The sequence below is a fragment of the Platichthys flesus genome, chromosome 9 (genome assembly GCF_949316205.1).
Source record: "Platichthys flesus chromosome 9, fPlaFle2.1, whole genome shotgun sequence".
Lineage (NCBI taxonomy): Eukaryota > Metazoa > Chordata > Actinopteri > Pleuronectiformes > Pleuronectidae > Platichthys > Platichthys flesus.
The window spans coordinates 18,750,019-18,777,280 of record NC_084953.1 but is presented as its reverse complement, the minus strand read 5'-3'; the positions used below and the strand labels follow the sequence as shown (position 1 = coordinate 18,777,280).

General features: G+C 40.5%; 3 protein-coding genes across 6 annotated transcripts; all 3 read right to left on the bottom strand.

Annotated features, from left to right (window-relative positions):
- Window positions 1-1,208: 1,208 nt before the first annotated feature.
- Window positions 1,209-7,246, bottom strand: LOC133960544 (flavin-containing monooxygenase 5-like). Its single transcript, XM_062395225.1, has 10 exons — window positions 7,169-7,246; window positions 6,615-6,992; window positions 5,868-6,056; window positions 5,526-5,691; window positions 5,028-5,170; window positions 3,996-4,192; window positions 2,913-3,060; window positions 2,607-2,814; window positions 2,453-2,525; window positions 1,209-2,347 (listed from the first exon to the last, which is right to left on the bottom strand). Exons 2-10 carry the CDS (start codon window positions 6,744-6,746, stop codon window positions 1,933-1,935), a joined length of 1,671 nt encoding a protein of 556 aa, XP_062251209.1. The 5' UTR covers window positions 6,747-6,992; window positions 7,169-7,246; the 3' UTR covers window positions 1,209-1,932.
- Window positions 7,247-8,096: 850 nt separating this feature from the next.
- Window positions 8,097-15,536, bottom strand: LOC133960243 (flavin-containing monooxygenase 5-like). Its single transcript, XM_062394724.1, has 10 exons — window positions 15,278-15,536; window positions 14,318-14,467; window positions 12,117-12,305; window positions 11,315-11,480; window positions 11,051-11,193; window positions 10,729-10,925; window positions 10,424-10,559; window positions 9,820-10,039; window positions 9,526-9,598; window positions 8,097-8,537 (listed from the first exon to the last, which is right to left on the bottom strand). The coding sequence occupies exons 2-10, from the start codon at window positions 14,447-14,449 to the stop codon at window positions 8,162-8,164; spliced, it is 1,632 nt and encodes a 543-aa protein (XP_062250708.1). The 5' UTR covers window positions 14,450-14,467; window positions 15,278-15,536; the 3' UTR covers window positions 8,097-8,161.
- Window positions 15,537-16,418: 882 nt separating this feature from the next.
- LOC133960712 (flavin-containing monooxygenase 5-like) lies at window positions 16,419-27,192 on the bottom strand. Of its 4 annotated transcripts, none has more exons than XM_062395520.1 (11): window positions 26,140-27,192; window positions 24,423-24,566; window positions 24,070-24,258; window positions 23,812-23,977; window positions 23,536-23,678; window positions 21,793-21,992; window positions 21,236-21,469; window positions 20,413-20,534; window positions 20,258-20,330; window positions 20,056-20,125; window positions 16,419-19,975 (listed from the first exon to the last, which is right to left on the bottom strand). In XM_062395520.1, the coding sequence occupies exons 2-11, from the start codon at window positions 24,552-24,554 to the stop codon at window positions 19,619-19,621; spliced, it is 1,686 nt and encodes a 561-aa protein (XP_062251504.1). In that variant the 5' UTR covers window positions 24,555-24,566; window positions 26,140-27,192; the 3' UTR covers window positions 16,419-19,618. The 4 variants fall into 4 exon arrangements, 3 of the variants coding, with proteins under 3 accessions (XP_062251504.1, XP_062251502.1, XP_062251503.1); XM_062395518.1 differs by having other exon boundaries at window positions 24,423-24,579; window positions 26,241-27,192; XM_062395519.1 differs by having other exon boundaries at window positions 26,241-27,192.
- Between the last annotated feature and the right edge of the window lie 70 nt (window positions 27,193-27,262).

Here is a 27,262-nt window from a genome sequence, read left to right as displayed (position 1 = left end):
CCTTGATTCAACAATTTTTGAGTTATCGCGCTAAAAGGCATGCATACAAACACCACAATCTAGAATAAAGCAAAGTTCAAGCACAATACAACAAGGTGAGGCTTTATATTACAGCAGGTGAGTAGTTAGATCAGAGTGTTTGGAGAAAATATACATAAACAAACCTTCCACTTAGCAGCTCGAAAGGATGTTTATCAAAAGAAATCAGATTGGGAGGCAGAAGGATAATTTGATCTCAACCTCAGTGATTATAACATGGGCTGAGACTAATGGGTGAGAGCCTCACTTACTACATGTAGTAACAATTCAACATATTTCGGGGCATCTTGTTGCAGAGTGGCTGATTATTTAAGAGGATCATATCTAAGGATGTCCATAACATGGTTATCAAAAAGATGGAATTCTACATTTAACCTCTCACGCAAGAGGCTTCTCCAGTTCTTACTGACTGGTGAAAAGACCCAGATATCTGACCTCTCAAGGCCCTGGAAATCAGTTGTTCCATTAATAGGCTCCACAAGGCAATTGTACTAGTGGCCATTGCAGTTGAGTTTATCTAATTTGCTCTTTGGCCCAATGACACCAGATTTTGTTAATAGTTTGTATGTGGATGAATGACAATAATAGTAAACTTGAACTCGACTTGAACCTGCAAGAAGCCACTTACATGAGAGCTGAGACGTCCTGAGATAGACTTTAAACAACCAGGTCCAGGCTTCGGAAGAATTTGCCTCTTTTTAAATCCCTAGAAAAGCGGTAGGACTGATTTGAAGTTTCCTCAATAACTCATCTTAGGTGTCTTGTTTATATGTGTGTTTAGAGGAAGGTAAATACAGGAGGATATTTTTGCCAAAAGGCTAATAAATGAATGCATAATTAAGTGTGACTGAACTTAAACAGTCAACTTTGACATAACTGTAAAAATATTAAAATTATTGCTAATTTTGTAAGCATTAAATATCTTTGTTTTGATGTCATTGTTCATGTTGAATTTTGTGTAGTTGTTGAAGTGTATGAAGAATATTTAATGAGAATCAATAGGCTAAGCAATACTTCAGGCTGGTTGGTGGAACTAAAAACTACTGAGAGATACAACACGGAGGCATGAGCAAACTCAGGGCAACAGAACAAGAAGTGTGAGGTTAAACTATTAGGAGACCAAAGGACTGGGACCAAGGTGATTTAAATATACAAGGGAGGCAGAGCGATTATATTTATATATTTATTTAACAGATTGATTTTAAACATAAAAATAGTCATCGAGAGGAGCAGGCAGGATACATTGAAGGAAGGGGGGAAAGGATTGGACAAAGAGAAACAGCAGAAGATTAAAGGTAAAAAATCAACGGGTCATTAGCCATTTTTTTTTGTTAAGATCCTCACAAATGAAAAAACAAAGTAATTTCAAAAACGAAGAACCTCCCTGAAAACGGAATTTAGAAAGAATGTGATTTAGGATAATCCTAAATCACTAGGATAATCCTAAATCACTAAAAGTGTTGTAAAACCTATTGGTAGGTGTATCACAAAAAATCTGAAGGTGTTCTCTGGGGGCAAAAGCGTCATTTTATTTGCGTAAAAGATCAAACAAACTTATATGTTCATACACTGTTTTTGAATATGAGTCAGAGATTAGCAGTATGAGTACATAGGTTTGCCAAGAAAATCAGATGGTAAAGCGCTTCTCTGGTCTTGATGCCCACTCAAAGCACTTTACATTAACGTTACACATTCAGATCCATACAGTGCATCACTTTTCTCTATGAGAAGGGGCATCTGGTCAAAGCGCCAACCATCTGGTTAGAGGACAACCGCTCCGACCCCTGAGCCTCAGCCGCCCAGATTATTACAAGAAACATGTGTAAAAAAATTGGATGAACAAATGTGTAAAAAGTGATCCGAGCTGAAAAGGAATCAGTATGAAATTTCAAATCACTGTACAGGAAGGTACGCTCTAATCTGGTCCAGCAGGGCAGTGGGATCTTGTAGGAAAGCAGGAAGGTTGTTCCTTTGAACGTACGCAGCCACGCCCACAGCAGCAGCTGACAGAATCAGAAGCCACTTGTATGACCTCTTGGGGTTGTGATCATCAGAAGGTCTGGTCTGCATGGGCTTAACCACTCTCTCCCACTGAGTGAGGATGGCCTCACGGGCCCCGGCCCACTTTCCTGGCCCTCTGAGACGATACTGGTACGGCGAGCACGGACCGAGCAACACGTTTAGCGCCAGCCTGGGATCGGTCAGCATTATCTTTAGGACGTTTGGCCGAACTCCAACCTGTTCTGCTAACTCATCCATGTAATCGACATAGTCTACCTGGATGGTGTGTCTCTGACTGGCCACATACCTGCAAAAGAAATTCCTGCAGGTCATGTCGTGGAATTCAAAATTGGACAAATGTAGATATAAAATATGTCAGTCATCACAAAGTTAACCAAATCCACTGCTGTACCTTTTGGCCATGGTGTCCTGTTTGCACTGGACATCGTTTAGCATGGCTGCCACTGAGGGAAGCTTCGCGCAACCTGTGGGAAAAAGCAACATTTAGATTTCTTTTTAAAAAAATGAAATACGTCTGAAAAGGACAGAAAAAGTTGTATCTTTACCTTTAAAGACACGTGTGGCCCATCTGCACTGCATCTCAGAGATGGGCATGATGGCTCCCAGTGGCTGTACCAGACCAATGATGGCCAGTGTTGGACGGTCCAACTCAGGGGGAAACACAAACTTGTAGAGAGATGCTTTGTTCTCAGACACCGAGACCACAAGTGAGGCCAGGAACGGGAAGGAAAAGCTGTAACCGGTGGCAAACACCTGTAAGAAAAGTGACTCACGTTGGTCTGACACCACTTGGCAGCGGTACTGAGCAGAGGTGTAACTGTGAGTGTGTACAAACAACTATCCCAACCTACCACCAGGTCAACTTCTTCCACTATGCTCCCATCGTCAAACTCCACAGTGGATCCTCGAAATCTGCTGATGTTGGGTTTCACCTGAACCGTTCCAGACAGGATGCGGTTGGGAAGCTCATCATTCACTGTGGGATGTTGGCTCCTCAGCCTGAGATATGTTATTAGATTTGTGGTTAGTTATGTATGTTTTTTTCTAGATGACAAATAGCAGCATGATGATCAGAAGGAAGATGCGGATGATTTTGCCATAAAGTCATAGAAATAACAAGTCTTTAATGTTCATGGACTTTAAACTACAGAAAATGCATCAAATGGGGACTAGACTACTGAAAACAGCAGCCGATGTTGAGGAATTTTGGAGCATCCTCACACATTACTCCATATGCTACTATATATTATTGTATATTACCCTTAGTCTGTACAGGAGAATAGTGCCTATCTAATTCCAAACACACTCCATTCTCTCTCTAAGCATTACCAAAGGTCAGGTTAGGGCCAACTAACGGTACAGTCTACGTTGAGGGACTTTCATATCTAATTCAATTGCGCCAGACAGAGAGGCACCAACTTCAACTCCTTTGTGTATTTCAACAGGGGCAAGACATAAGGACACAATGTGATTTAGGAATGCATAAACTAGGCTTAACTATCCAATAATATGTCAACACCTACATTTAACATACAGAGTGACAGAAAATTTAGCCATTCATGGATGTGCTGTTTGAATGGGTGACGCAAGTAGAGGGAGATATATGGGGATGTTGTGGGAGACATCTTCAGACTTGGGGGTGACAATTGATCATGTAACTCTGTCAGCGTTTGTATATTGTTTCACCTTCTGGTCTCCTTGATGCATCAAGTCTACATTAAATTATTCTGCATAAGACATCAGATGCTGCCTGAGTTCACCCTTTCACCAGCTTCCAGAAAACTTCCCTAACATTCGATATATCTTCTTCTGGACTAATGCAATGGACATTTTCACCCTCAAGCTCTGCTGCTTACACTACTAACACATGCTGTAGATAAGAAAGAAAGGCTGCTTAGTCACATTATGTAGCTGTAAAAAAGTGGATCCAGTACCTGTGCTTTGGCTTCAGATTGTACAGACTGTGATCAAATCTTTTGTTGAGCCTCCTCTCTCCAATATCACACACAACACTGTTGGGAAGAATCTTCTGTATAGCTGTAGACACCCTATTAAAGAACAAATCAAGGGGTATGCCATTGTCCCAAACTCTGTTCAGAATCCAGGCTCCTCTTCGAGTGCTCAGGTAAACCTGAGGAGAGAACACATGGTAGACAGTCATAATCATACAAAATCCCTGAAATATGAATATGCAAATTTGACATGTACAACTGGAACTCCAAAACTCTGATTTCAATTGGTCAACATCTAAATAATACATATTTAAATAAATCATCTTAAAATTAACCAGAGCTAAATAATTATGATTTAAACCAGTTGTAAATAATTTGTATTTAAATAATACAGACTCAAATAATACAGATTTAACCAACCCTGATTAAGATTCTGGCTCATTAGGATGTTATCCTCAGATGAATCTCAGAGCTGATAAACTACACAAAGGAATTCAACATTACAACTACAAGTTCCTGAGTCACCTTTAATTATCACGTGACCTGACAAACTGAGAACTTTTGACACAATGAAAAACACATGTTTCCTGGATTAAATTTTTTTTTTTAAAAAGTATTTCACATAAACCTGTGTCCCTGCCAAATTGGTATTTTAATTGTATTGCTTTACCACCGATATTGTTTCTATTAGGAAGCTGCCTCTGAGCATTTCACCTAGTAGTTGTATCCAATTATTAACTCCGTGTCCTTGTAGCCTTGGGGTCATATCCGTGTTGTTTTCTAACCCCACAAACAATCACACAATCAGGTGGAACATTATCTAATCAATGTCTGTAACTGAATTCAAAGGTGAACAATATTCCAATATCACCTAAACTGTCTGTTATTCTGAATATCTTCTAGATCTTGACTGCAATGATGAGCCGCATGGCTGTCAGTGAAATAATTTCTTTATATGACCCATGACGTTATAAACATTTAAGACATTTACATGAATCAATATCTCAGTCCAACCTGTTTGCTGACTCGGCTCAGCTCCACTGCTATGTCTCCGCCAGAGTTTCCTATTCCAACCACTACCACCTTTTTATTCCTCCACTCCTCCGAACTCTTGTAGTCTCGACTGTGGATATACTTTCCCCCGAAAGTTTCAATGCCTGACAAAAAAAGAAAACAGAATTGTAACAGCCGCCCATAGAATATCTACTGTATATTATATGAGTTTAATGGGTTGATGTGTGTTTCTGTGGCTGCAAACTGTTCCATTCATCCAAAGGCCAGTTTAGACCTGGTATTTACATCCATCCTGAGACATACAATCACAAGTGGACAACTCTAAAAGTGTTCAAATGTGTCTTGCATGTGTCTTCTGTGACCACCTGTGATTGGATCTCAACTCCCTGCTCTATATGCAAATACATATGCACGTTATTTATTTTCCTGATGACCAAAGGCTCCTGCAGGGAGAAGCCCTCTCAAGGAGGAGCGTTGTGGTATCAATGCCATTTGTACCTGGGAAGTCTTGGAGCGGCAAGTTGGGGTGGCAGTGATGTCCAATACAGATCATCACAGCGTCAAAAATGTGTCTCTCTCTTTTGCCGTCCTTGGTCTCTATCTCAACATCCCACTGGCCTGAGTGAGAGAAGTCGGATCGCTGCTTCACCATCAAGACTCGGGTCTGTGAGTCAGAGAGACGGAAAGAGTTCAAACACAGACTCGTCTTTAAGGAATGGTTACAAATATTGACTATAAATGTAATTTTCTGCTGTGTTTAATTGAGAAGCATTTCAGATAGGAAACTAAAGGGGAGACCGGTGCAACAGTTCAGATGAAAAGAAAGTGAGGACTCCTTACATTGAAGCGTATGTGCTTGGTGAGCTGGAAGTGATCAGCATACATCCGAAAGTAGTCCATGATGAGCGAGTTGTGCATGTAGTTTGGGAAGTGTGCAGGGATCGGAAAGTCGCTGAAACACATCATCTCCTTGGAGGTGTTGATGATGACAGATTGGTAGATGCTGGCCCTGTCCGACTCCGGGTTCTCCTGCAGAACAGAAAATCAAACAAATTTAGGGACATAACTGATCCTGTGTCAGGGAAATTCACTTGTTACAGCAGCGGTAGCGGATTTAGAGGTTACACATCATGCAATCGGGTTTCTATCACTCATTGCATGGTCAGGTCAGTGATGTCATACAATTAACCTTGTTGGAGTTGGCGCCCAAGGTAGGTAGGGGTAGTGGGGGAATCGAGAGGGATGTATGGGAGGATTTGAATGTCTTTGTTACTGTGTTGTTCTTGTCGTGTGATTTATGCAAATCTTATTAATATTTTTTTATTAATATTTTATTTGTTGTTTTTTATTATACATTGATCCAGAGTGCCACACAAGGTCGAACCCCTTTTGAGCAGCAAATTATCAAAATACGGTCAACAAGAAAGCAAGTGAAAGTACAAGATAGGAAAAAAATAGGCTATAAAATCAAATGAAAAAAACTAAATAATAACTAAATCTAAACAATAATAGTAACAATAATAATAAATTCAACTGACTGATAGTATGTGGCAAGTGAGACAGTGCAGCCTGCCCCCTGTGACCCACCTTGAACCTCCAGAGACCACCAATGTCATCGCTGCTCTCATAGCACACAGGTTCGAGCCCCTCGTCCAGGCAGCTCTTGATGGCGGTCAGACCCGAGCTGCCTCCTCCGATCACTGCCACACGACGACTCATCCTTCAGCTCAGTGCAGGAAACAACGAGGATTAGATCAGTGTGGAGGAGTCAGGTCCCAACACGACAGTGTGTGGTTGGATGACACCTCAGATGGTTTATATACCGAGCAGAGGGTCTGCGCCACTGGACTTTGGACTTCCTCTGCTTCCGTGCGTTTCCTGAATGATCCGCACAACCAAACCTTCACCGCGAGCTGGAGGTTGGTCGCACTTTAGGTGTGGAACACGGTGACCCTCCGACCCGAGCTGCAGTTAGGACGACAACCCACAAAGTGCTGTTGACTTAGTGCTCGGGCGTTGTCTTCAAACTCAGAGCAGAGAAAAGATTCATCTGGTGCTCTGATCCCGATCTCTTTACTGTCAACAGCGCACGCGTGTGTGTGTGTGTGTGTGCACGCACGAAGATCGCGCTGATTTCTTACCTCTTTTCTCTCGAGGAAATGTTTTTCTGGTGCTGCCCACAGTTCGTGTGTCCCACACTAGAGGGAGTGAGAGAGGAACGTAGCTCGAGCTGACCCGTGAGACCCAGAGGAGGAAAAGTAAACATTGAGTCTCTCTCCAAATATGAGGTGGAAACAGCAGCTGGAGGCTCGGTGGGAATTGATGATGGTCTTCACATGTGACCCAACTTCGCAAACCTCAATCAGTATTGCTTAAATCCTGGCTGGGGACTTATTAATAGTGGATCATATCTCCTCTTGTGAACAAGTAATTATCTGTCAAAACATACATTGTGAAGCATAAATCATAAAAACACATCCTGTCATCATGCAGCCAACATAAACTCTGAGCCTGTTCGAACCTTGTTTTCATGCATGGATTCCTCTCTTAAAACACACAAGTTAATAATAATAACCATTATTAAACTCACTGCTTACAAATGTAGACTACAGGTCATGGACATGTTTTGCAAATCAGCTCTTTGTTTGTACAAGGAAGGAAATTTAGCTTAGTGTTTGTTTCCATCTGCTGGGTATAAGAGCAACATAACAGCCCACTGTAATTCTTTACTGACAGTATGCAGTAGATAATAAGTTTCAGTAATAATAAAATAATAATAATAATAATAATAATAATAATAAGAGTGCTGACACATAATGAACACATGAACTGCTGGGTATCCTTTCACTTATACTCACTAATCATGTGTTGCCGACCTTGATAGTTTGTTCAAAATATATTTTTTTTGCATTTAGAGTTTTTAAAATAATTTAAATGATGAAGTGCATGTTAGATTCTAAGTTAACCATTCTTTTTGACGGACATTCAGCTCATAAATTATCTTAATCTCACATCCAACATGCCAAAAAGAAACTGCCATGGTTATTTTGATTTTTTTTATTTCTCATTCAAACAGTCTAAAAGCACGATATGTCAACCAAACTTTGAAATGGACATATACATAACCATGCAGCTCACTGAGCAGAGGAGAAGAAGCCGAGTGGCTTGTTATAGCAGAAGCAACACAACATTGTAACACCTGAGAAAATCAGTACGCTGCTCAGACTGGAGGAAGGTCGGGGCTCTGGTTCTGGTACCACTCGGGTCCTGAAGGGTTGAATCACACGCTCCCACTGAGTGAGAATGGCTTGACGGGCACCAGCCCACCGACCCGGTCCAGTCAGACGGTACTGATATGGAGTACATGGACCAAGCAAAACCTGCAGAGCCAGTCTTGGGTCCTTCATCATGAGCCTTGGTATGCTTGGACAAACCCCTACCTGCTCTGCCAGAGAGTCCAGGTAAGCTATGTTCTCCACCTGCAGGGGGTTACGCTCCGAGCAGGCATATCTTAGGGAGGGAGATCAAAAAAAATATGAATGAACCAAAAATGTGTTTCAGTTGCTTCACATTTGACAATAAAGGAGGAAGATTTAAGACATATTTGCTCAAATGATGATATTATCAAAATATGGAGGTGTGAATTTACTTGTTTAATAATCAAATTCTCCTTTACAACAAGTATAAGTGCCTCTGTTCAACCAGTGAAAGTAACCCATGATTTTATTTATAAGAAAGTGAGGGGAAAAAAACCCATTGAGAAATGAAATTGCTGTTTTGAATTTGAAAAATGTTCTTAAGTTGTTTACAACTCATTCTGTGGAAACAGCATAACAGTAATATGATTGAAGTGTGTTCACATTTTGGGATATTAACTTTCCTTTATTATGTGTCAAAGTGTCAGTGACTGTGACACTAAGCGGTTTCTGTTTTGTCTATTCCTCTTGCATTGCATAAATACATATTGTTGCTTTAGCTGCTCCTGCCTCAATTGCCTGTGTTCAGCACGTTGAGTCCAAAATCAAAAAAAAATCAATTAGTACATTAAGGTAATTTTATGTTTCTGTGCCTTGCTCAAATTATATAATGCAACTGTCAGTATGACAATAGAATTTGCCATGGTTTAAAACAATAAGGCGTAAGCAAAAATTCAAGCAGGTCAAATGATGAAACAGCAAATCACATTCAACAGTTCTAGGTTTTGACCAATCAAAAAACAAGAAGTGCTGTCCCTCCCTTTCCTGTAATCTGTAATGTCATGTTATGTGAAACATTAAATTTGACTTTGTAGTGTTTTTAACCTAAAGGCCTCAGTATGATTGGCTCTGTGCAGCAGAACCGACCAGTAAAACCGAAATATGGAAACTTTTATGTCTAAGGTGGAATTGTTTAATTCCCTTTACATCATTTAAAGTACTTTCTGAGCTAAACACAAATCATCTGAAATGTTTTAATCCGTCAAAGAACGAGGCTACAGTAAGATAAGATCATTTCCTACCTCTGGTGCATTGTTGTGGTGTCGTGCTGAATTTCCTTCACTATAGTCTGCTCTGAGGGGAGGGTTGATAAACCTGCATGGGAGAGAATCAAATCAAACAAACACAAAAACACACCAAAGCCTAAAGAAGACACAGTTATCCTGGTGCTTCAGGAGATTTGGGTATCGCTGTAGCTACTAACTAATATTGTCAATATTCAATTTGATGATTGGAAGCAACAGTCTAGTTTGAATAAGATGTGCATGGTTCAAATATCACACATATTGCAAAATGCTTTTCCCATAATCCTTTACCTTTAAAAACTCTAGTAGCCCAGCGGGCCTGCATCTCAGCCAGTGCATTGACAGCCCCCAAGGCGTGAATGAAGCCCACCACCGCCAGCGTCGGCTGGGTGATTCCAGGAGGGAACACGTGTTTGTAGAGACGCAGCCTGTAACCTGAGTTAGCCTGCAGGGCTGAGGGCAGGAAGGGGAAGCTGTAGTTGTAGCCCGTGGCAAACACCACCACATCCACCTGTGTGAAACAAATAGAACACTTTAAGATTGAATAAATTATCCCATCAAACCCGCCCCCCCCCCCCCCTAAAATAAGGTTATACTTGTGTAGATGAAGAATTTGTGTGTGTATGTGAGCATCTTATAGTTTGTGCTGCCAACTAAATCAGATCTGCGGTTTTACTTTGAAAAGTTGAATCCAGATGGCGTTGAATAGAACAGGGTGTTCTTCGCCCTTTGACTATGAGCATTAAAATGATTTTGTTGTTTCGCTAGTCAGAGACTTGAAACCATCACGTTTTGTAGAAACATGTGTTATATGACACATTTTCTACATTATGTGACATGGATAAGGCACATACAAAATGTTGATCCACCCTCTAAGAAATGTTCTAATACTGACCTGGTCTATGACGCTCCCATCATCAAAGACCACACTGGAACCACTGAACTCCTTCACGTTGGATTTCACCTGAACACGACCTGCGAGGATCCGAGCCGGCAGCTCGTCGTTTACAAGAGGAATCTGTGCAAAAAATCTGCCACAAGAAAACAAACCCGCACAACAATCGTTAAACTATGAACTCACTTATGGCAAGGCTGCACAAATAGCAAAGGAAATATGTCTGTTATTGAGGGGTGTGATAAAATATAATCAGTGAACATTGATCGTTCAATGAAATAAATGTATCTGAAGTATCTTGATACCCGTGTTTTGGTTTCAGGCCGTATAGTTTGTGGTCAAACGCTTCGTTCAGCTTCTTCTCCAGGATACCGTTGATCCACGAGGGGAAGAGCCTCCGTATCATCAAATGCATTCGAGAGGTCCCAACAAGGTCGGCAGGGAATCCCCCCTCTGCCACACGGCTGACCACCCACGCACCGCTCCTCGTGCTAAGGTACACCTGCGAGTCAGGTCACACCAGAGAGAGAACATATCAATGTGCTTAGTACACTTTACACTGTCAGCAATTGGACACTGTTGTACTTGAAATTAAACCAATACTTCACAAAAGAGGTATTTCAGTACCTTCTCAGCAACTCGACTGATATCCACAGCAATATCACCTCCGGAGTTCCCAATCCCAATCACCAGCACTCTTTTCCCCTGCATCCCCTCAGCACTGCGGTATTCCCAGGAGTGGAAATGTCTTCCTTCAAAGCTCTCAATACCTGAACCGGTATAAGAAGAGAGATAACTTACCATATTAAGCTGTATTATGATAACATGCACAACAACTGCAGTGTCATTCTTGCTAATGTGAAGGGGAGTACTATTATGAATCCTGGTTACCTGTGAAGTCCTTGAGTGGAAGGTGAGGCTTGGTGAAGTGTCCTGTGCAAACTATCACTGCGTCAAAAACACGAGTGTCCCTCCGACCCTCTCCGCTCTCCGTCTCCACCTCCCACCGGCCGGTCACATCGAAGTCTGGGGTCGGCTCCATACTGAGCACGGTGCTCTGGGACACAGGAACCCACCGTTTAATTAATGCATTCTAAGCTTCCGGCAATGTATTTATATTGTAATCCAGTTTAGGAATATACATCTGAAAATTACAGCTAAACATAAACAAAACCAAGAATTTCCACCCTATAATCTTATAAAAACATTAGGATTATAGGAAACATCAAAATACACAGGGTGGTTTAGGACATTATGATTTAAAGGGGACATATAATGCCCATTTTACCACAGTTGATATGGCTCCTTGTGGTCTTAATGAAATGTCTGTAACATATTTTGGTCAAAATACCACAAGGATCATTTAAAACAGCACTCTTTTTACCCTGTCTAAAACAGCCCTCCTCAGAGTTTTCGGGACGGTAGACATGCCAGTAACATTAATTAACGTGTACAAGCACTACAAAAGTGAAATTTTCATAATATTTCCCCTTTAAAACTAAGTGTGGCACTATTTCTGTTGTCCAGGGAAGCACTCCAAATCATCACTACATAAAAATTCACCAACTGATTCTCCATAACCACCAACAGACTCTCTAACTGTCTAGTTTCATCATTTTCACCTTCAGCATGATTCAAAGTCCTAACAGACGTGTGTTACATTATAATAATTCTCCTCTCGGTAATGACTGACCTGGAAGTTAATGTGTTGCAGCAGCTTGAACTCCTGCACATAGAGGCGCAGATAGAGCAGCACCTCCGAGTGGTGCATGTGGTTGGGGAGCTCAGCAGGAGGAGGGAAGTCACTGAACGACATCATCTCCTTGGAGCTGTTGATGACCACCGACTGATAGATGTTGGCTCGTCCAGGCTCTGGCTTCTCCTGAAAACGATTAAGATTAAGATGGACACGAGATTCAGATTGCTCCGTCTGAAATCCAACTCCAATAACGGGACTTTTAGAATACTAGATCACTGCGGTGCCTGTCTGGTTGGAGCATGAACTGTAGATATACACTCCTGATCAAAATCTTAAGACCAGTTAAAAAATTGCATGAATTTGCATTTTGCACTGTTGAATCTTAGGAAGGTTCTAAGTAGAGTTTCAAAATGCAAAAAGAAGAAATGGGAACAAGAGACCAAAAGTTGTGAGCAGGCAATTTAACTGAAGTAGGCTGTTCATCAGCTGATCAAAAGTTTAAGACCACAGCTAAAAAAAAAAAAAAAAACCTCCTAAAACAGAAATTAAAGTGTCAAAAACTGACTCAGTAATGAGTAGCTCCACCATTATTGTTGATCACTTCAAAAATTTGTTTTGGCATGCTTGATGCAAGTGTTTCCAAAAGGCTAGTGCGAATGTTGCGCCAAGTGGTGAAGATGGCTTCACGAAGGGCATCCACTGTCTGGAACTGAAGTCCATTTTTGTAAACTTCCCTTGCCATCCATCCCCAAATGTTCTCAATTGGATTAAGATCAGGGGAACACGCAGGATCGTCCAAAGGAGTGATGTTATTCTCCTGGAAAAAAGTCTTGGTCAGACGGGCATTGTGAATTTGAGCGTTGTCCTGCTGAAAAACCCAGTCGTTACCACACAGACGAGGGCCCTCAGTCATGAGGGATGCCCTCCTGCAACATCTCCACATAGCCAGCTGCTGTTTGACGCCCCTGCACAACCTGGAGTTCCATTGTTCCATTGAAGGAAAAAGCACCTCAGATCATGATGGCGCCCCCTCCACTGTGCCGCGTAGAAAACATCTCAGGTGGCATCTCCTTGTCATGCCAGTAACGTTGGAAGCCATCAGGACCATCAAGGTTACATTTTTTCTCGTCAGACTATAAAACTTTCTTCCACCTTTGAATGTCCCATGTTTGGTGCTCCCTTGCAAAGTTTAAACGGGCAATTTTGTGGCGTTGAAGGAGACGTGGGCTTTGAAGACATTTCTTGTTTTTGAAGCCCTTCCTTCGCAGATGCCGTCTGATGGTTATTGGGCTGCAGTCAGCACCAGTAATGGCCTTAATTTGGGAGGAGGATCGTCCTGTGTCTTGACGGACATCCATTGGGATCCTCCGGCTCAGCGCCGGTGAGATTTTTTTGGGTCTAGCACTTGATTTTTTTGTTCCATAACCCTGAGGATCTTTTAAGAAATGCAAATGACTGTCTTACTGCGTCCAACCTCATGCGATGGCATGTTGTGAGAGGCCTTGTTTATGCAGTTCAACAATCCTACCACGTTCAAAGACGGTGAGCTTTTTTGCCTTTGCTATCAAGAGATCTTCACAGTGTGATTACTTGACAGGAAATTACATGGAATCCAAATTTTTGCACAGATTTAGGCTTTTAAAGGCTGTGGTCTTAAACTTTTGATCAGCTGATGAACAGCCTATTTTAGTTAAATTGTTGTTTTCAATAAATTGCCTGCTCACAACTTTTGGGCTCTTGTTCCCATTTCTTCTTTTTGCATTTTGAAGCTCTACTTAGAACCTTCCTAAGATCCAACAGTGCAAAATGCAAATTCATGCAATTTTTTAACTGGTCTTAAGATTTTGATCAGGAGTGTATTAAGTACGACCCTAATTAACGATATCAAGCTCAGTATGTTTTTTATTGTATTATTAGAGTATAAATGAGCTGAGCTGGATTTCTGGTGTGAGCTCAAATTGTTGTAGGGAGGTCTATGATCTATTTTACTGTGTGTTTGCATTCAATCCCATGTTAACATGTTCTGCTTTAAATAAGAAACATTATTTCCAACAATTATTTAACATTTTAATTGCTGATTTGTCCATATGATAAAACAGAGGGTTTCCCTTTCATTTACTGTCCTAAACAGACTAAGAATCCCATGACCATGATTGACCATGATTACAGTTGCGTGATAGAGTGAATATATTCACCTTAAATCTCCATAGTCCTCCGATGTCATTGCTGCTCTCAAAACAAGTCGGCTCCAGGCCTTCATCCAGACAGGCCTTGATGCTGGTGAGACCTGAAGGTCCTGCACCGATCACTGCCACCTTCTGAACCATACTGGAGAGGACACGCAGCTAACGACCATAGGAACGAGGGAAAGAGGGACAGTTGTTGTTTTGTACTGCGATGTGAAGCCACTTCATGACGAGTGTGTTTTGTCCTTCGCACCCCATTGTTTTCCAGTCATTGATTTGCAAAAAGTGTGATTGGGTCAATCAATCAAGATAATTGCGTTAAATCCAGAATGAGATGAATGAGTATACTGATCAAGGGGCGGATCCATGACTTACTTGCTTCAATATTGTGTGATAGGGCGTTTTTTAAAGTTAAATGATTTATCGTTCCTGATGAAAAACTCAGACATGTTCTGGGGACGGATGAGGGTGTGAATTTAAATGTGGCTACGCAAGGGCAATGTTGGGCCTTGTGCCTGGTGACATCCCAGTTGAATGAAGAATGTAATCAGCAGTAGACAAACCATAATTAAAAAGGATTCTCAAATAAATCTCTCAAATAAAGAAATGATTTACTTTCTACGATGCTATATTACTCTCTTCTGGTTCATGTTTAGATTTTTTATAACGTCATCAAAACAAGAAACTGCGAAAAGGTAATAAATGATTGTTTTCATATTAGACTCACATTCCCATAAATATTCTGTATGGTGTGTACACACATGTAAGTAGAAAGTGTGAAGCACGACTTAGACTAACTGTGCACCTCTGTCAACAACACAGAAACACATACATCCACTTGACTTTCACCCAATTGCAAAATAGCTGTTACTTCCAGAAAAAAAATGTCACTGCTTTGCACCCCAAGTTATAACAGACTGTAAAACATTCAAGCTCACATCTTCTTCTTCACAGCGAGAGAGGACTCACTTAGTACAATGTCCACCTTCTCCTTAGTGCAAATGTCTGCTCCCCCCTGTTTACAGATGATACGAGTTACACAGTGATGTTTTGACCATGTTTTAACCTGTCTGACTTTCCGGACGTTCACTCCCATTGGCCGATTATCATTTCAGAAGCATGCTCCTCCTCTTCCGCTTCCGTCCTGTTACTGTTTTCAATCCGCTTTGCTGAGGCGGGAATATGAGAGTGACCTCTGACCAGGCAGGGTTGATGCTGAAAATGACAAACTGGGACTGAATCATTACACATTGCACATATTACTGTGGCGTTTCTTAGCTGTTTTAATAAAGCCACTGCTTCTCCACTTGCTAATGTCAAGTATTATCTGTGCCCCCTCCTGACCCTGTGGTGGCCGAGGAAGACATTCAACTTTAGACAACGGTACATGAGAAATAGATTGAATGTGCAAAGACGTAGGGGGCAACGTGCTCATCACCTGACGACACTGAGATCATGTGCTCTTTGTTTGTTATTGGTCTCATTGAGGAGGGAACAAGCCAAACAATTAACGATTAACAATCTGAAAGATACTGGTATTTTTACTAATTAGTAAGAAGAAATAATGAGGAAAAACTATTGTAATTTTAAAATTAATATACATATTTTGAATAGTTATCAACATTCAAAAATATGCTATAATTTGTATTTGAGTACATACAAAACTCTGAACATCCTTGTAGCATATAAGTAGAAAAAATATATTTTTCTTTGGCAAACCTGGTGTCCGAAGCCTCATCTATCCCCTCATTTTTGTTCTTAACAATTAACAATGGAAAAGAAATTAGATGGTAGAATGGATTGAAGCTTAATTTTAGTGAGTATTTTTTTAAACAATCCACACCCACTGTTCTACATAGGGTTATGATCACTCTATAAGTGGATATACATTTTTATTGTATATCCCTCTCCAGGTTGATAGCATCTTGGAATGAAGTTAAGATAATGAAATCCATAGGTACTGTCAACATTTCATAAATCTAGGAAACCTGCTGATTGAAATTCCTCCTGATCTCCCATCCAATGAGGCATCTTGATATATGTATCTTAGGAGTACTTCAAATGTACGCTCTAAATTGAAATGAGGAGATGAAAAGAAAGAGTCTATGAGTCTTATCAAGTAGATTTTATATCACAAGGAAAAGCGATACAGCATAAAGCACAACCCAAAATATTTTAGTATGAAAAAGAGAACTCTAATAACCCAACGTTAAATGGCAAATATGAAACATTTTTGTAAACATATTTATTGCAAATTTTGTGACATATCATCAGACATCAGACAGGAATCATGCTGAATTGAAATCTGAGCTCCTGCTCCAGCAACATTAAAGAAAGTGGGTTCCCTTTTGAAGATGACTTTCCGATGCAGAAGATAACCGTTAGCCTCTCGGCTCTCAGCCTCTTGTAGAATTAGGGTTCAATTAGAAAGAACAGTCGGCTACCACTCGGAAATAAACATGAAATCAATGATGCATTATCTGTTAAATTGAGCAACATGTTAACAGGGTCTGGAAGTCACAGAGATCCAAACCCAGACTGTGGACTGACACTTAAGATTTAGAAAAACACATATATATGTTACACATTGGATCATACATTAGCTGATCAGTTCACAGTGTAGGACTCTGTAGAAATGAAAAGCCAAGAGGTGGAGAAACATAGAAAACGAGGGGGGTCAAAGTCTTTTAAAAAACTGTTGACTCTTCAGTATGAACTTGTTGTCCTCCAGCTTTTGCTACACTTCCTCATTTAAAAGCTTGTCCGAGTAATGGGCAGTCAGCTGTTTCTCACAGTTTTTCCCTTTCAACTTTGATACAGATTTCTGTCTTTTATTTAAATGACCTCTCCTACTCAAATTTTTTTTTTTTACAATGTCTTATTTTTATTTATTGAATATGATTTTTATTCTAATATTTAATTTTTCTCTTAATCATTTGACCTCTTCTACCCTTTTATACTTGTATTAAATATTCTATTGTTCTCGAAATTTAGTTTTAAACCATGTTTTTAGATATAAATGCTTTTCTATAAGTTTTCTCTATAGGAGGATAAGAAGAAGAAGAAGCCATGCATAAACTTTTTATATAATCTATGGACTCAACCCAGGTCATGAACTAAAATTGGAGGTTCAACTTCCTTCTCGGTTGTGCTGCGGCTGCAGCTGGACCCAACTTGTTTCAATCCCCTTTGCCATGTTGGGAAAAACGAGAGCAACCAGACAGAGTTCACGCTGAAAATGACAAAATTTGGACTGAATAATTAAACATTACACATAGTACTGTTGATGCAAAACAAGTCCCACCCAACACGACTGTGATCGATCAAACCATAACAAAACAAACCAGAGTGTGTCTTTCTTTTGTAATCCAGGATAATGATCAACTCTGACCTAACTTGACAAACTGAAGTGTGACACGGCGGTTAAAATATCACTGCAGTGGTTAAAGTGGGGAATTATTTATGCTTAAGATTACGATGATGGCAAAACAGGACAAAGTGCAACTATATCAAGAAGGTTGGGCTTCTTCAAGAAGATAAAGAAAAGATGAATCTAAGTTGAGAGAACAATCTAAGAAAAGATTCCATGAAGACCATCAACGTAAGCAGATGTTCTAGAGCTTTAGGATATTTATGTTGTGTACCTTACTGGTCTAAGGGCATCTAAGAGCATATCATATTTGTATTACTGTGGTCACTGGTCCAGCCTCCCTGAAGACCGGGGGTCTGCACGAGAGAATGTGGATTTAATCAGGCTTTTTATTTCTTTATTATTTTATCTTTGATATATTCATACACCTTAGATTGTTTTGCAGATAAATCCATTTGCAGATAAATTTAATTATTTACTTATTTACCTACTTTCTCTACTTTGTTTTTTAACTTTACTATTAGACTTTTTTCTATCTCTGGTTTTATTTACTCCTCTGTTAGTATTTTATCCTTTTGTCTGTATTTTACATTTATTCTTTCACATCTCTGTTAGAATTCGAGCATTATATTTCCCGGATTAATATTAGTATTTTATTTTGTATTTATCTTTCTTTTCATGCTCTAGGTGTTTTCTATTTTCAAATGTATAGTATTGATGACTGCTGACTTCCTCCCAATATTTGTCTTGTTCTGGAAGCATGGATGGGAGTCTATGGATCGCATGGGTTTGTTTTTTATTGACTCTGTAAAGCATTTTAGAGATTGATTGATTGATGTAACTCCACTTTGCGTGTGCATCTCCATTTCATGATAAACTACGTACAGACCAAGTGCATTTGGTGCTCGGTAGAACAAATTTGGAACTGATCACTGTTAATTAAATTTTTGAATGCATATTTCATTCAAGGCAAGTGCATTTTATTCTATCACAAGTTTGTTGGCAAATATCTTTGATTCAGTACAGTGAGTCAACTGCAATAAAAACACTTAACAGTTACATTAACACATAATTGTCTAAATTCAAATCAAACACAATAGCAGAAATATAACGAATAAAACAAACTTGTGTAAGGCTCTGTAAATCTGTGATTAGGAAAAAAGGAGTCCCCATAAATCTTACATCTCAGGAATAATTAATAACAAAATTGACAATATTCGGGCAAACTTAATAGTTTTTATATACGTAGTTTATGTATTTATGTTTGAGACTTCCTGGTAATCAATGAATCAGATAGTACAGTTAAACGGCAGGGGGAGACTGAACTTCATGAACAGAATTAAAACAGTAAGGCTTGTCGTGCCATCTGGAACATGAACAGGTAGAACTTGATCGTGAGGGTATTCAAGGCGAGGAGTAAGTAATACCTTGAGCACTTGTGAAAAGTAGCACCAGGTACAAAAGGGGAGTTGCAGGTAAAGTTTTACCTGCAGGAGTAAGGCTGGCTGTGTTGTTTTGTATCATGGAGGTTGAGTGAGACAGGTGCACACCTCAAGTCTGGTAAGAGGACAATAGCTTCAGTGTGTGGTGATTTGTGTTATCAAGGTATTGAATGTGTGTGACACATTAATTTGTCTCACGTATTTAAGACCTGTTTCCCAGCAGAGTTTATCCTGGCTGAAAGTAGGTCAACATATAATGTATTTAAGATTTGGTCATGGAATTAGCAGTGACTTTATGGTAATCAAATGATCCACAGCTTCAAAGTGAGACCTAGTCATTTCAACAACCGGAATTATAGCACATGAACCAAAAAAGTTGGATGAATTACTTCCCTACTTGGGAAATTGGACCATTCAAGAGGCACTTGAATCCAGCAGATAGATAAGTGGCTGTGCACAGAGCCGCCTGTAGCATGAGAAGCGTCATGTTCTTCTGGTTTAACCAGTATACCAGATGTCCCTCAAAAAGATCTTAATCCTCTCAAGAAACCTAGCTGCACCTTGCAGCGCTGGAAGATTTTTAGACAGAAGTACAGCAATCATCACACCTCCTCCCAATGTGAGCAGCCTAGGGAGGGAAAAGACAGATTTCCCAGGCTCTGGTTCTGGTACAGCTCGGGTTTTGAAAGGCTGAGCAACCCGCTTCCACTGAGTGAGGATAGCGTGTCGGGCTCCGGCCCATTGTCCAGGTCCAGTGAGACGAAACTGATACGGAGTGAAGGGACCAAAGACGACCTTCGCCCAGAGCACAGGGTCTCTCAGGAGTAGTGCCAGAAGGTTCGGTTGAACTCCTACCTGTAATCGTAGGTCTAATATGAATGTGTCTTTCATGTGTACAAAGTAGCACAGGTTCGCCCAAAGCAAACTGAACTGACCTCCTTGGCCATGAAATCCAGGTATGTGACGTAATCCACCTGGAGAGCAGCCTGTAGTGGGCAGGGCTGGCTGAGACCATGAAAGAAAGGAAACAATTCATTTGTATACAATAAAAAACACAAAAGTTTGAGTTTCATTATTTTCTATCACACACAAAAATAATGATGGCCATGGTAATATCATTGTGTCAATGATCTCTACCTTTTCATGAACATCTGTCTATCAGACTCAATGACTTCCAGCATCTTCTCCTGAGAAGGAAGATGACTCGAACCTTGAAGGGAAACAGCACAGAGTAACACATCATGCTTATTAGTCCTTTTTGTGTGAATTTGTGTGTAAAGCTGTGTATTTACCTGAAAAGACCTTGACAGCCCACCGTGCCTGCATTTCTACTGTGGGCATGATTGGTCCACTTGTACGAAAAGATGCCATAATGGCCAGTGTTGGGTGTTGGAGAGAAGGAGGGAACAGTCTCCTGACATCAAAAATAATTGTTAAGAGATGCTTTGAAATTATGAAATTATATTACAACATTAAGCAATAGCTCCAATTAAATTAAGATCATCATACATGAGGGTTCGATGTACTATTACAGTCAAGTAATTATTTTTGGTGTACTGTGTAATGACGCATCTCCACTTCCTCCCTCCCTGAAGCCCAAATCTCTGGATTCTACCGTCTTGAGCCTGAGTATGTGCAGTAGTGATCTTGGAACAGAGATGCTGTATCGTCCTGCCGATACACATGCTTGACCAATCACAAGTCAGTCTTAGCTGTCAATCATGATGTTTCACCCGGTTTTTAAAGCAACAAATAACCAGAAAAAGTGTGATAAGAACTACCTAATATGACAGATAGCAGTTTTGAGAATTTTTTGGGGACTTGTACCTTTACTTTTAGTTTAATTCATCTTCCATCCACCAACATGGAGGAGTCTTCACTTATTGGGAAGTGGAATGTCATCCTACTTTATACACCGTCTATGGTTTTCTTGTGTAATTTAGTTTTTACTATATGTTATAAAATGTCCACAAACAATGTCATTTTGTAAAGATTTTGTGAAGCTAATTTTCAGAAAGCATTAAAAAAATTAACATTATAAAATGTTGCATATAGACTGTCCATGGACAGGCTTCAGAGAACAAGTTATCAGTTATATCTTTACAACACACTTACTTGTACAATGTCAACTCTCCATGAGTCCCCTCAGACAAAGCTGGAGGCAGGAATGGAAAGGTTCCATTATATCCAGTACAGAAGACCACAGCATCGATGTTCTCCTCCACTATGCCATCTTCAAACACAACTCCCGTTTCCACAAACCCTTTCAAGTTGGGCTTCAGGACCAGCGCCCCTCGAAGGATTTGTCCAGGAAGATCATCATTGATCAAAATCCCTCGGTCCAAAATTCTGTGAAAGTGATAAAATGATAAACTTGGAAATAAAACTTTTTCCTCATATTACCGACTGAAACAGGCCTCACATAAGCCTTTTTTAGGCATTGACTGGACATTTTCCAGGGTTTTCCTTTCATGGTGTAAAAAGTCCACTGGGTTTTTGTTTACACCACATCAACACTGGCATTGGCCCTTACAGTCTCGAATCGTGTTATCTTTGTTGCCGTTCTATACAACTAACACACCTCTTTCTCATCGTGAAATATTAGCATTCTTCCAGTTTCAGATCCTTTGTGAAATTCAAATTTCATCAACAAGTAGGTAAAAAGGTGTCACCTGTGTCTGGGCTTCAGGCCGTACAGTCTGTGGTCATATTTCTGGTTCACTGCTCGCTCTGCTACCCAGTTGATCAGGGTCTGGGGGACGAGCTGCTTGAGGATATTGATGCGTCTGGAGATGTTCATCATGTCCAGAGGCAGACCACTGGTAGACATCCTGCCAACCACCCAGGCCCCTTCTCGTGTGCTGAGAAATGTCTGTTAGAGAGAAGAAGAAGACGGTGTATATTTATGCATATATTCTGTAGATAGAGTAAAGATGAGACATTTAAAATGATTAGTGACACTTAGGGTTGCAAAATTCCGGGAATATTCAAAGTTGGAAACTTTCCATGGGAATTAACGGGAATATACGGGAATAAACAGGAATTAACGGGAATAAACTGGAAATGTTGTGGGTAATTTATACTAACTGTATTTACCTTGTCATATAAAGACATAAATATAAACATTTTGTTTTGTCATAGGCTGATTTGAGCCCTGAGGAAACTTTGGGCACTAGACTATATGCTTCTCCATCTTTGTGTCATTCTTAACATAGGTCTTTGCACAGTATTTGCTAATGTACACAGCCTTTCCTTCTTCATTGAAATATCTCTACACATGAGATAGTGCATGTGGCATTGTTCTGTAGAATAAGATGAGAAAAAAGTTTGTAAAAAATCTCTTATGCAATGCCAGAGATATAAATAGTTGGCAAAACATTTGTATTTTACAATTGATGGATAATAAATAGAAATAGGCTAGATGGACAGATTAACAATCCTCAATCAGAATGCTAATATATTTTCCCCAGTAATATCTTCGAAACTTAACTGACTACTCCTGTACACTCCAGCAGGCCTCAATAGCCCTGCTGTAGTTTGCAGGATGCTGGCAATTGTCTGTGCATTTGATGGAAGGATGCACAGTGGAGGGTTGAAAATTCAACATGCAGTGTGTGCTGCATTCCATATATCTTTAAAATAGAGTATTGAATGATGTTTTTATTGCTCAGGGTTTAATTAGTGTATTTTTTCAAAATTGACAAAATTCCCGAACTTAACTTCCCATGGAATGTTTCTGGAAAGTTGCCGGAAATTTACTGGAAAGTGTCCACCCCTTTGCAACCCTAGTGACACTGAATGGCAGTATCCTGTTCCTATCATAGACCTTAAAGATGAACAATGTGTCTCCACTCCCTCCTGCTAAGTAGAAAGGATCTTTCTACCAAGTTTTCAAGTAGTTTTTGAGTAATCCTGCTAACTAACAGACAAACAACTGAGACAAATCCTTTACCTCCTTGGCAGCGTAATTTAAACCCATTTAAGAAGAACTAGCTACAATTACAGAAACCATCTTTGAGAAACATTGCTTTGATAAGTACTTTGACTTTTCAGTTTGGTCCATGTCCTATCCACTAGTATGGAGTATGACTGATACTGCAGCCTGCCACCAGGAGGCGATTGAGATACTTTGGCTTCACTTTTGATTAGCAGTCACGTCGTCCATCTTTATTTAAATTCTATGGTCTCAATACAGTTAAATAAAAAGGGATGCTGATGGATGTGTGAATAGAAAATGTCTTCTACACTATTTTGCCATGAAACTTTACACTGTCAGAAATAATAATGTATCTCTAAGGATATACTTCATTACAAAAATCTTCAGAATTAGTTCAAAGCCCATAACAGTTTCAGGACCATGTGTATGTTGTCAAGAAGCATTGGAGACAAGGCTTTTCAGCTCTTTTCTGACTTACCTTCTCAGCAGATCTACTGATGTCCACAGCAATGTCCCCTCCAGAATTTCCCATGCCAACCACCACCACCCTCTTTCCTCTCAAGGCCTCTGCATCTTTATATTCCCAACTGTGAAAGCACCTGCCAGTAAAGGTCTCATATCCTGGAGGGAAACAGATGGTGCAGTGGCAAAAGAAGACAATAAAGTGTGCTCATTCCCCCCCAAAAAAATTATTCCACTTTATATCCCTCAGTGTGCTTGATAATACTGATATATCAGCGGTTTGTTGACTGACCTGGAAAGCCGGACAGGGGTAACGTTGGATTAGTGTAAAGACCTGAACACACCAGGACAGCATCAAAGACGAGCCTTTCTTCCTCTCCATCCCTGTTCATGGTCACTACGTCCCACTGACCAGACAGAGAGAAATCTGGTCTTTGTGTCACACGCCTCACCGTGGTCTGATGAGTGTGCGCAGTGAAACATGTTACGATTTTTGATGCTACATAGGTTTGTGTGATCAATCCGTGACACTCTTGGCGCGTTTAACTACCTGAAAGTTGATGTATCTGAGCAAGTGAAAGTGCTCAGCATAGAGGCCGAGGTACTGCAGGAGCTGTGAGTGGAGCATGTAGTTTGGATAGTCCTCCGGCATGGGAAAGTCACTGAAACACATCATCTCTTTTGAGGTGTTGACCACCAATGAGCGATAGATGCTGGCTCGCTGCGGCTCAGGGGCCTCCTGATGATATATCAAGATAACAAAAAGAAAACAATCACTCTGATGAAGACGTTTTGGACCTTTTATCCAGGGACTACAAATTATTTCTATGTTCAAGCTACGCAAACTTCTATAAAGAAAGATCCATATGGGGGAGGCTGTGACAAGCTCAGCTCAGCTCTCACCTTAAATCTCCACAGGCCACCAATGTCATCACTGCTTTCAAAGCAGACAGGCTCCAGGCCCTCATCCACACAGATCTTGATACAGGCCAGACCTGAACTGCCTGCTCCGACCACCGCGACCCGACGAACCATGAGTCAACGCCTCTGTAGAGAAGGACTGAATCAGAAAGAGTGTATGGCTCCATGGATCAGTGAATTATGATATGATACTTTAGTCTTATTTTATATTGGTACATAAAAGGGCTGTCAAATGATTTCAATTTTTGAGCAAACATTGGATGATGTTATTTAGAACATTTTTTCAATCAAACTCAAAGAAACCTTTTTTCTGAACAATTGGGGCATCTTAGCCTTTGCTTCTTTTTTTCTGACCTGACTGCGTGTGTTGCTCAAAGTGAGTGAGTGTGTGTGTGTGTGTGTGTGGGGGTATGTGCACATGGAGCGGGTCACTCTGTGCATGCGTGAACGGGTTAATATTGAAAGCCCTATAAACAGCCCAGGAAAAATTAGAAGACCACTCCAAATTTGTCTTAATCAGCATCTCTACATGTATGGCAGCCATTCCATTCCCAAAAGTAATTGGAATAAAAAAAAAGAAGTGACTATTGACAATGCCAAAACAGTTAAAAAGAAAAGTTTTGATTGAGGAAAAGAATGGTTAAATTCTGGTTATACTGTCATAGTGATACAGTGAACTTCATGTTGCTTCCTTACTTAAAATATCAAAGACGGCGGTTCATAAGAACAAGGTCAAGCAGCAGACATCAGGGACAGTGGGACTGTTAGAAACCGTCTCCTAGAAGCAGGGCTGAAGTCGTGCAAAGTTAGAAAAAAGCCCTTCAGCAAAGAGAAGCAAAGAAGAGCCAGGCTGAGGTTTGCAAAAGACCATAAGAATTGGACCACATAGGACTGGAGTAAGGTCATCTTCTCTGATGAGTCCAGTTTTCAGCTTTGCCCAACACCTGGTCATCTGGTGGTTAGACTGAGACCTGGAGAGGCCTACAAGCCACAGTGTCTCCCACCTACTGTGACATTTGGTGAAGGATCAGTGATGATCTGGGTTCTTCAGCAAGGCTGGAATTGTGCAGATTTTTCTTTGTGAAGGACGAATGAATCAAGCCAAGTAGAAAGTTGTCCTGGAAAAAAACTTAACTTCTGCTCTGGCAATGTTCCCCAACTATGAAGAGTGGTTTTTCCAGCAGGACAATGCTCCATACCACACAGCCAGGTCAGTGAAGGTGTGGCTGAAGGACCACCAGATCAGGAGCCTGTCAAGGCCACCCCCACTCTCTAGACCTAAAGCCCATTGAAAACCTCTGGAATGTGATCACGAGGAAGATGGATGGTCAAAAGCCATCAAACGAAGCCGAGCTGCTTGAATTTATGCACCAGGAGTAGCATGAAGTCACCCAACAGCAATGTGAACAACTGGTGGAGAGCATGCCAAGACGCATGCATGCTGTGATTGTAAATCAAGGTTATTCAATCAAATATTGCATTATTTGACCAGTTGTCATTTTCTGCAAAAAAAAAGCTCTACATGACAATATGAAATTTAGAAATGAAGTTTATAGAATAAAACCAAAACTTACACATAGCAATAAATAGCAAAACCAGAGAAACTGATCATTTTGAAGTAGTCTCTTAATTTTTCCCAGAGCTTTACATATACATCCTGCATCGGGCCAGCCCTCATGTTCACACTTGTTAATCTTACTTGGCAAAACCCCTGTCCGGTCAAATACCAGCAGCGTGCTCCTTATAACTTAGAAAACACAGCGCACCGTGCAGCCCCCACTTTACAAATAGTGTCCTTACCTTTAAAAGGGGATAGGAAAGAAACGAAGCGGACAGGATGTTGCTGTCTTCAGGTCCAAAGTGTAATGAACAAACCGCACTCACCACGCCCCCTCTGCTGTCCGAACCCGGAACACCGGGGTGATCACAACCTAATCTCTAGATCAAAGCAATAGATTGTTAAGGAATGTAAGCGTCTATCTTACAAATTTCAACATTCAGTGCAAGGTGTTCGTCGATTACATAACCATTAAATCAGTATTGTATTGCTCCTCTATGTGACTTTAACATCTGCCCATGGGGAATCCGAACCCAGCTCCATAAATTGTCCACTGTTGGTTTTACCCAGTCTGAGTATGTGTAACTCATTAGAGGTATATTGATCATTATATTATGATTAGTGTTTATTTTTCTGGCGTCAGTGTGTTTTTTATTTTTCCCTCAGGTTCTGGGACTGTCATCAATAAGCCACCCAATTATTTTGTTTAGAATCAACTGCTGCTTTGACACAATTAAGTAGAAGACTGGTGGTGCAGGTGTAAATCAGAAACCAGAGAGCGATCAGAACTCCTCCCTTCAGAAAACTCCAAAGTCAATACTGGTGAGATCAGTCTCAAAACATTTTCAAAATAAAACAGGAAGTCCGATAAATATCGTGCTGCAACAGTAACTCAACTGGTACAATTAACCATTGTTGTTCTCTACCCTCCACCTGGTCCTTTGGATATTTCTTAGAGGAATTAGACGATCCCACAAAATCCCAGAAAAATAAGGCCCTCCCCTTATCCTTCTTGGTGACTTCAACATCCAGACAGGGAAGTAATCTGACCTGATTTGACTTTCTTCCTTTGCTCTCTGATTCAGTCCTTCCCCTCCGACTGACAAAGCTGGTGACCTCTTTTTCACAAGAAACTGCTCTAGTAAACCATCCCCTGAAGAAACCCACACTCAACCCGTCTCAAGGGTGCACAATTTCCTAGTGTGTGGCCAAATAACCCAGGGACATAAACAAAACAAGACTTTCTTCCAAATAACAATGACTT

Excerpts from the sequence above, each read along its gene's own strand:
- LOC133960243 (XM_062394724.1), bottom strand. The coding sequence starts at position 14,449 with ATGGTTCAGAAGGTGGCAGTGATCGGTGCAGGACCTTCAGGTCTCACC. Across the intron at positions 10,560-10,728 it reads GGCCTGAAACCAAAACACGG|ATTTTTTGCACAGATTCCTC; the intron begins GTATCAAGATAC and ends TTCTTGTGGCAG. Across the intron at positions 9,599-9,819 it reads GGCTACTAGAGTTTTTAAAG|GTTTATCAACCCTCCCCTCA; the intron begins GTAAAGGATTAT and ends TCTCCCATGCAG.
- LOC133960544 (XM_062395225.1), bottom strand. The coding sequence starts at position 6,746 with ATGAGTCGTCGTGTGGCAGTGATCGGAGGAGGCAGCTCGGGTCTGACC. Across the intron at positions 3,061-3,995 it reads AATCTGAAGCCAAAGCACAG|GCTGAGGAGCCAACATCCCA; the intron begins GTACTGGATCCA and ends AACATATCTCAG. Across the intron at positions 2,815-2,912 it reads TGGAAGAAGTTGACCTGGTG|GTGTTTGCCACCGGTTACAG; the intron begins GTAGGTTGGGAT and ends CTTTTCTTACAG.
- LOC133960712 (XM_062395520.1), bottom strand. The coding sequence starts at position 24,554 with ATGGTTCGTCGGGTCGCGGTGGTCGGAGCAGGCAGTTCAGGTCTGGCC. Across the intron at positions 23,679-23,811 it reads ACCCCTGTCCGGCTTTCCAG|GATATGAGACCTTTACTGGC; the intron begins GTCAGTCAACAA and ends GTTTCCCTCCAG. Across the intron at positions 19,976-20,055 it reads TGGATTTCATGGCCAAGGAG|GTAGGAGTTCAACCGAACCT; the intron begins GTCAGTTCAGTT and ends CTACGATTACAG.